This window comes from Misgurnus anguillicaudatus, chromosome 18 (genome assembly GCF_027580225.2).
Source record: "Misgurnus anguillicaudatus chromosome 18, ASM2758022v2, whole genome shotgun sequence".
Taxonomy (NCBI): Eukaryota; Metazoa; Chordata; class Actinopteri; order Cypriniformes; family Cobitidae; genus Misgurnus; species Misgurnus anguillicaudatus.
Window position 1 is genome coordinate 29,305,225 of NC_073354.2, and position 9,837 is coordinate 29,315,061.

The window sequence follows — 9,837 nt, forward strand, 5'->3', positions numbered from 1 at the left end:
TCTAATTTATTTCTGAGTATCCTCATTAGATAATAATTAATATTAATGTTAAAGGAACAGTATGTAAGAAATGTATATCAATTAATCATAAAATGGCCCTGATATGTCACTAGACATTAAGAAATACAGTGCCCTCCACAATTATTGGCACCCCTGTTTAATATGTGGTCGTGGACTTCTAAAAATTCTCCTTTTTATTTAAACAACATAGAACCCAAATGCAAAAAAGAAAAAAATCCAACCTCTGATTTAAGTACATTACTTTGGTGGTAAAGAATTTACACTAAGTGGAGCCGTCGCTGCAAAGATGCGTTGCTAAGAATAGTCATATGATCACGAGGGGTGTCCACATAAGTTGACGTCATTTGCCTGTGTCACATTTTCAATGACGCACGGCACGTCTTGAAATGGGAATATCTGATGTGTCCACTTACATTGCGGACGCAAATGCACGTACGCAATTCATGTCCGATTTATTTCCACATACCTGTATGAATGAGGCCTGAAACCGATCAGAGAATATCGGAATCTATGCGCTTTTTTCTTGCTTACATGTCCGTAGGTCATATCCGATTTGTACCACTTGAGAGAAAAAAATCGGAATTAAGTCCATTCAGACCATCGCAGACCCACGGTTCGGCTCGCATGTGACTCGCGGATTAATATGCAAATTTAAATAGGAAAAGTTTATCATTTGTTTCAAAGGTTTGCAAATGTTAACATTCAAGTGATTTTAAGCAATTTAACCGCAAAAAAGCACTCAAGTGAACAGTTTACTTTACGCACAAATGCACATGCGGTTGAATATGTCTGGTCCAGCTCGAGTCAGATGTGATCATCCTTCAAAGATCAGCAGATTCAGAACTCTTGATGTGTAAACTTCTAATAGAGCAATGAAAAACAACGTAAAGTTTTTATGTGGGACGACTGTTTATGCTGCGCCGTTTGTAATAAGCCCTCTGTCTGTGTGTGTGCGCGGGTTTAAGTGCACTCAGTAGTGCACACACGGAGAGACGCGTTTCAAAAAGCAGGCAAACATAAAATATTTCTGTTATTGACAGGGAACATACAAACAAAATGATCTCCACATTATTCTTTTTCTAATAAAAACATTTGTTTATGTCTAAAGTGTGTGTATAGATTAGAAGCAGAAACCTGTCTGTGCTTATTTGTTCTTAAAGAGACAGTAACCTCAATTAACCTACCTAAGTCTGTGCCTTTAATGTTAATCAAACCCAAGACAAAGAGAAAATCACTTCTGAAGCTCTAAAATAATAATAATAATATTTAATTTATACAATAAATACAGTGTTATTATTCATTTGATTCGATCTCTGTACCTAATGATTTAAGACCTTACTTAAAGGAACAGTATGTAGGATTGTGGCCAAAACTGGCATTGCAATCACAAACCTTGTGGCTAAAACTGGTACTGCAATCACGCAACTAGTGGCCAATATGCAAAATGACAACATAAACATCAGTTGAGGGCTGCAACTCCACTTTTTAAATGACAATATACTTGCCAGGCCACTAATGTCAGTGATATAAATATTTGAAATGAAAATGAATTCTTAATGTCTAGTGACATATTAGGGCCATTTTATGATTCATTGATATAAATTTCTTACATACTGTTCCTTTAAAATGCAACTTTGTTCTTTTTTATAAATGTTTGTAATTTCTTGATTTGTTATTAGATTTTTCCCATCCTTTTTTTTTGCTGATCCGAAAAATGATCCGATCCGTGCTTTAAAAACCGTAATGTGATCCAAACCGTGAGTTTGGTCATCCGTTGCACCCCTAGACAGGCAGTGTAAATGCAGCTTGAGTGCAAAGAAGAAAAATTTAATGAACGGCGGTGCAAATTTCAAATACCAATGAAATCAATAAGGTGACTTTGGTTATAATAAGGCGCCTCATTTACTGACTAATAATAACCTTTTCATTACCATTTAAGTGAAATTGCTGAACCTGGAAACATACTGTAAGAGCCTGAAAAAATGCTTATTTACAAGAAAACATGTCAGAGGGTTTTGCATCTGAGTTCTTTATTTTGTTTTTGTGCTGCAGAAAAGAAAGTCCTTTGTTGTCTGACTGTGCAATCTCGACTGTCATTCCAATTCAAATTTCAATTCAACATCTGCAGGGTCCAGGCAATTTAATTCAGATTCCAACTCGTTGATTGAAAGAAAGAAAACTGGCAAAACCCACCAAACCCCTGGTCGTAAAGCCTCATAAAAACTGTTTTCCATTATTCTACCCTAAAATAATGTTTATTTAAACAAATATCTCTCCTGTTCCCTCTCGTTTTGTAATATGTTTTTTTTCCCAATGTTTACTCTCTAAATTTTAAAGCGCAGAGATGATGAGAGTCCAAAATGCAACAAAAGCAATTTCAGCGCTGTTAAGTGTGTTGATAGCACAGCGAGAGCATGTTTCCTGCTGCGTGTGACCTTGTTAAGCGTCTGTAGGACTCAGCAGATGGGTAGCGGTTCATCAGCACGGCCCACAAAAGTACATTTTCACGCTGCCCTTGTGTGTCGTTCTCTCCGTACAGCAAACCAGACCACCTTCTCGGAGGAAAGCAATAAGTGTTGATGATGTTTTCTTCCAACGTTTTGTCTCCCTCCGTGTGCCATTAAAGTGGAGCTGATAGATCAGAACAGACATCTTTGAATTAACAAGCTGTATTGCAAATCTACAGTAGGAAGGATAAATTGTAAAGTAAACCCATTGGCAATTTGTTTTGATCTGTAGATTTGTTAGGCAGATGGGAAATACAATTCACACTTTACCAGAATAAAACTAAAAGTAGAAGCGCTGGAAATCATTTTTAAAAGTCCAGCTAGTGATATTAAAAACAGCCTCATTATCTTCTACAAGATCCTCATTTTTGCAGCCGAGACTAAATTCTACTAAAATCTGCGAATGTCCTTGAAATAAAACTGCTATAGCTTTTTCACCGCACTGTACTTTAGTTCAACATAAAACCGCTTTGACAGCAACAAGGACGTTTGAAGTGCTGATATTGTGTTCTTTTATATCCAGGAGTGGATCTACACCCACGGACAGCAAATCCGCCAGAAGCAACAATGTCTGTCCGTCTCCACCACTTTCCCTGCCTCCCAGATTCTGCTCGTACCCTGCAACATCAGCGACGGCAAGCAGGTACCTCCAAGAGAGCGCCGGAGACATCTGTGACAGACAATAAATCAGCACACACTTAGAAAGCTCCCGGAGAAAACCCACTGACATCAGTCCCAGCGTTAGACAGCCCCTCAGGAAGGGCTTTACTCTGTGGCCGATGTCAGCGTTTCCTCCATGTCACATTTGTCACGTCACTGTCAGGGCCGTGCGGCACACTGTAGGAAAACATCCACTTATTCTGTGTTGTGCATGAAGTACAGATGCACACTGTGCATTATATAGATGCCAGATTTGTCTTGCATGTATGCCCACAGAGGTTGATCTGTCATAGCTCGACGGTTTAAATGGATCATATTTGGCTTCACAAGTCATTGTGAAAAATTATGTTAATGAGACCTCAATGAGTTCATGTGTACAGACAGTACTTTAAAGGGACACTTTTTTTTAAAAATATGCTCATTTTTAGCTCCTCTATAGAGTTAAACATTTGATTTTTACTGTTTTGGAATCCATTTAGCTGATCTCCAGGTCTGGAGGTACCATTTTTAGCATAGCATAGCTTAGCATAATTAATTGAAGCTGATTAGACCATTAGCATCACGCTAAAATAAGAGTTTCGATATTTTTCGCATTTAAAACATGACTTTTCTGTAGTTACATGCTGTAACATGGCTGCAGCAGGCGCAATGATATTACACAGCGCCTGAAAATATTTAGTTGCTATTGAAATTAACCAAGGAGACTATTTTCAGGTGCTGTGTAATATCACTACGCTTGCTGCAGCCATGTTACAACAGCAAAGTTCTTAATTATTACGCCGGAATGAGAATATAGTTCTTAGCCATATGGGCCTAGAAAATCGCAACTTTTAATTTTCTGTCGGTCTTAGTACACGATGTAACTACATAAGAGTCAACTTTTAAAACGGAAAAAGATCGGAACTCTGGTTATTTTTGAGTGTGATGCTAATGGTTCAATCAGATTCAATGGATTACTCTAAGCTATGCTAAAAGTGATACCACCAAACCGGAGATCGGCTGAATGTATTCCAAAACGGTAAAAATCAAATGTTTAACTCTAGGGGATCTGGCAAATTAGCATATTTTCTAAAAAATGAGGAGTGTCCCTTAAAGAGATAGCTTATAGTACTAATAATTAGCTTTACCGTATTTTTCGGTCTATAAGCCGTATTTTTTTTCATAACTTGGCTGGTGCTGCGTCTTATAGTCAGCTGCGCCTTGTAAGTCAGTGTGAATTAATTTTGACATTTATGAGGCAAGAGACAACATTACCGTCTACAGCAGCGAGAGTTCGCCATATGCTGCTTTTGTATTTATGTAATTCAATAGATTCTGTAATGTGGAATGACGAGTATGCGAACTTCACGCTAGTTGGCTTATTCGGTTAATTTAGCCTATTCAACCTTCCAGGTAAGTTCTGTATGCTATGGTTTATCGTTTAAATAACTGATAATATTACTTTAATGTACAGACATCTATTTAGCCTGCTGTTCTGTCTGCTATTGTGTAGTTGAATAACTTGCCCTTCCAGATTAAATGTCTGTTCTTCGGCTTGGATTTTGTGAAATAATTTTCTAAATAAACGCGACGTATAGTCCACTGTGACTTATATATGTTATTTCGTCTTAATGACGCATTTTTGAATGATGGGGCTTACAGTATACTCCGGTGCGGCTTATAGTCCGGAAGGTACGGTATATAACAAACAATAGGTCTATGGTATATGTCACCCTGCCTGTGAAAGTCCATTTTTTTGTGATTTACTGATATTTTATTTATATAAAATCATATACATAATGTAAAGAAAAATTCTGTGAAAATATATCCTTGTTATCTTTATATTAACTAGGTCATTTCAAAGATTGAAATCATAGTGAAAAATGATGACATTTCAGCCTGGATTTTACAGACAGTGTCACATATATTCAAATATATCTAAACGTGTGCGTTTGTGTGTTGGTTGGTGTTAATGTCATCTGTATTCTGCAGCGTTGGCAGAAATCTGGCACTCACCTGGAGCATTTGGCATCTCGTTTCTGCGTGGACAGCGAGATGGCTCTGGACGGCATTGAGAGCAGTAAAATGCTGGTGATCAGCCCGTGCGAGCTGTCAGCCCACACTCAGAGATGGGAGATGCCTTTCTCGTGATCCTTGCTCCCTGACCTCGCCTCATCTCTCTGGAGTCAAAGACGCATAGAAAGACAGAGAGAGAGAGAGAGAAAGAGCTCAGCGTGTACCTCCAGGAGGGCGACATCTGTGTCCTGCTGTTTTGCTGTGTCCACACCCTTTGTCTCTTCAGCACACCACAGGTATGCTGGGATTGCAAGATTACATTCTGACTTTACCAAAAAATTACCTCATTATCATTTACTGCATATAGTAATGCTGCATGCTACTGTACACTATGAGTAAAAGGTAACGTTTTTGTACCTTGTTGGTAAAATGGTTTTAGACAGGCTGCATTAAATCATGTCTGATGATTTAAACAAAAGCTATACTGATAAAAACTGTGCCTAAAATATTGCTTTGTTTGAGCCTTTCAATCAGCTAAATACAGCTAATATACCATAAATAAGAAAAAAATGTACTTTCTATAATAACTTTCTTAGGTATTTTAGTTTTTTTTATAAGTACTTGGCTGATGTGTCCTCTTTTAAAAGCACAAACACTGTGCTTAATTGTCTTGCAGGCTTTTTAAAGTGATGCTTATCTTCTTGACAGAACTTCAATGTAGATCAGGGGTCTCCAACATGGTGCCCGCGGGCACCAGGTGGCTCACACAGAGTCTGTGAGGTGCCCGCCAAAGCACATTCTATTAATAGTCTCAATTGTAATATTTATTTATTACATATTTTTTACATTAGCTTGGCTTTTTTATGTATGTTAACATTTTAAACAATACTAAAACATATATCAACAAGTAAAATAAAATAAGTAAAGCAAAAATGCTTTGAGTATACTAGGCCTATATCAAAAAAATAGCCCTCCAGATTGTTTTATCCATTGTGGTAGCCTTTGTTCACAAAAAGGTTGGAGACCCCCACTTTAGATGTTTAATTTATTATAATAAGAGTGAGCCAGGTTTGTTGCTTTGCTTTGTGCCATTACCTTGCCGTTTAGACAGCATCATCTATTTGTATGTCATACGTGACTCTGGACCACAAAACCAGTCCTAAGTCGCATATTTGTAATAATGGCTAACAATACATTGTTTGGGCGAAAATTATCTATTTTTATGCCTACAATCTTTATGATATTAGGTATAGATCATGTCCCATAAAGATATTTTGTAAATTTCCTACCTTATATACATAAAAAATATATATCATTTGTAATATGTGTTGCTAAGGACTTCATTTGGACAACTTTAAAAACGATTTTCTCAATATTTAGATTTTCTTTTGCACCCTCAGATTCCAGATTTTTAAATCGTTGTATCTCAGCCAAATCTTATCCTAACATACCCATATCCATACATGCCCATAACCATAAAGGGGAGAGCCGGGCACAACCTAACACTTTTGGGGTTTTGGCTCAATCATTCAAAAAAAAATTGACTTTGATTCATTATATTTTTACACAAGCAACACACACATCTCTGTTACAAATGACCATTTGAAGTTTGTTTCTAGTACTTACCATTCTTGGAAAATAACACCAAACGTGACAGAAGTACAAACGTTACAACTTACCCCATAGGTGGGGTTAATTGTAAGAGACAGGGGGTTAGTTGTAACACTTGCTAAAAATTAAGTTTGCAGGCAAATATTTTAATACCATTTTGTCTATATACTTGAAGTGGATATTGTTTATATATCTGTCTATAATAGACAGGTATCCACACTGTATTCATTCATCCAGCCCTTTTCTAACAATAGTTCCATTATAAATAGATACAAATGTCTAAATATGTGAGAAAAAGCAGCACAATTATGACAAAACATTTTTATATGTGACCCAGTCTGTAATGCTCATTATCTCAGAATTTGATTTTGAAACTATTATGATTATCAAATTCTGATTTTAGCCATTCATTTCATTATGATTTCAATCTTTGACGTGACCTTATTCAATCAATATTAAAGATATAAACAAAAATAAATTTGACACACGATTTTTGATAAGACAGGCGCATTTATTTTTTTGGCACCCAGCAATCATTAGTGTGTACTGTAGCTTAATTGAAACAACGGCAAGAATTGTGCTAATGTTAGCGGTTTTCATATCGTAAGTGCTGAGGGGTTAGTTGTAACACATCGTTACAATTAACCCCGCTGGGTCAAAATATTTTCAAGCCAACCAAAAAAGTTGCTAAGAGGTACAGACATATTTCAAAACGATGCTATGTTTTAGTCAACAAGACACTGATTAATATGACATAACATTGGATTTGGTATCTTACACAACCAACTTAGAAATCTAAAAAAAATATACTTAAAAAATTTACTTGCATGCCACCAAAACACTTGTTCATCAATAACTCTCTGGAAAACATTATACATTTGCAATAATTTACGGGAGATTTTCTTTTGGCAGCGTAAAAAAATACCCGAAAACCAAAATGCTCAACCTTGTGCAACAATGTAAACAGTCCGTGTTACAACTAACCCCGCGTTTTTGCCCCGCACACCCCTACAGTATATGAAGAGTTTGGTTCCAAAACGCAATAAACACCATTTTTGAAAAAAAAATGAGTTACTGCCAGAATCAGTATTATATCAGGTCAGTATTAAAAAGTAAATTCTTAATTTTACGCAAAATCTAATACCCGCCGTGTTTTTCTGTCATCTTTTCTCCCTTTTTTCCCAAAATGCAATAAACGCCACTCTCCCTTTTCTACAGAATGCCATAAATCCACTCCACAGATGCGCACCATTCACGCAATGTAAACAAACAATGGTGGCGCGTTGAGTACATGGAATCTAGTTTTCCTCATCTACTTTGTACTTCGTGATCAACAAACAAACAAAAGCAAAATAATACTTTAATAGCATTGATAAACCTGTGATGGTTTTCTGTGACGGGAAAGAATGTAAGCCATCAACATCTAATAATTTACGCAAAAGGCACTCGGAGACGGGTGCTTATTGTTTGCCCGGGCCGACAGCATCAATTTTCTGTTATGCTAACACATTGACCCCAGGGGATCTTATGAAAAACATTCCATAATTTTACTCAAAGTCAACGAAAATCGAGCAGGACCAAAACATTTTACAGCTGATCACTTTGAAAAACGTTAAGCGACGACGTCAAGTATAACCGCAGCAATGACAGTGTTCTTAATATCACAAAGTAAGTGTTTTGATTAATGACATTAATGTTTATATTTTTAATTAGTGTGTACAACTAGTCAACTAAATGAATATATCATGGCAAAGATGAATGCACATTTATATAGGCGATTGATTTAATAGATTTATAGCATTTTGAATAAAAACTTGTCATGGATTTATTGCATTTTGTGGAAAAAATGTATAATAAATCTTTGAAAATCAAGTTATGGATTTGAATTTTTTATGTTTTTATAACGTAAATATGCTATGTGAAAATTTGTAGCTGACAATAGTGGTTTTCATCTTGTCACTTTCTTAGAAAACACGTTTTTACCGAAATTTGTCAAAATGGATTTATTGTGTTTTTGAACCAAACTCTTCATATATAATCATATATTTTCAACCATTTCCAAAACTTGTTTATTCAAAATTTACCCCTATAAGGTTTTATGGTACAGTGTCACATATTCGATTTTTGCTAATCCAAAAAAGTACGTAGCGGTCAGTTGAACCTAACCATGTGCTTTGGTTATCTGTCTCTGTTTCTGTGTTTAGGATCCCCAGCGTGTCAATCATACTGATGTTCTCCAGAATAAAGTTCGGACCCCTGAAAAACCTGAGGAACAAGCAGCGAGTGTGACTAGAAAACTACGCACAAACTTTTTTATTTGCCCCAATACAAAGCACTTGTATATTTCTGCTTGCACATTCACGTACAATAAAGACCCTATTTTTCTTAATCTTGTTTGTTTTTTATACCTGGTCAGTTGATTCACATTAAAAGAGTGACTCAGGTTTGTTGGTTAGATGATAATTCAAAATAGATGAATCCTATATTCCTCATGCAAGCAGTCACCTTTATTAACATGTCGGGAGCACAGCCTCATTAGTCTATAATAAAATGTTTAAAGCATATCTACCGTGTGCATTTGCAAAGGGAATGAACTCTGGATCGGCAGGATTGGTTTGTTCTTATGAGCTTTGCGGTTGCTGTTGGCAAGTGGAGAGCTGACACTGGTTGCCCAGAGGATCTAAATAAAGCACAGCCACATCGCCACATGCCCAGACGACAGGACAGGGAGGATCCAATTACCACTTTCTCAGTGTGTCCTTCTTTTCTCATTAGGCGGCTAAGCTCAGTGGAAGGCGTGAGGAGACTGAGACACAAGCGTGGCACAGCTCAAATGCCCTCATCGCTTGCTTTAGTTTGGTTCCTTGCACCCAGCAATTACATCTAATTAAGCTCTGGTATTTTCTTTCTTTGACTTTCCTCATGCTGCACTGATTTCATCAGAGTTGCAGGTTTTGTTTAACTTCACTGGTGTTGGATTGCAACACCGTTGCATTACAGTATATGAGGGAAATTCTGTTAAATTGAATTATAGTGTAGCATA

General features: G+C 36.7%; 1 protein-coding gene across 1 annotated transcript in view; it reads left to right on the forward strand.

Moving 5' to 3' along the window:
• The window catches only part of galnt14 (UDP-N-acetyl-alpha-D-galactosamine:polypeptide N-acetylgalactosaminyltransferase 14 (GalNAc-T14)), a 50,219-nt gene extending 41,036 nt beyond the window's left edge, over positions 1–9,183 (forward strand). The window contains exons 14-16 of the mRNA XM_055186151.2: positions 3,052–3,171; positions 5,160–5,479; positions 8,999–9,183. Coding sequence (XP_055042126.1) covers positions 3,052–3,171; positions 5,160–5,318 — 279 coding nt within the window. The 3' untranslated portion in view covers positions 5,319–5,479; positions 8,999–9,183. The remainder of the gene's footprint in view (positions 1–3,051; positions 3,172–5,159; positions 5,480–8,998) is intronic.
• The last annotated feature ends 654 nt before the right edge of the window (positions 9,184–9,837 follow it).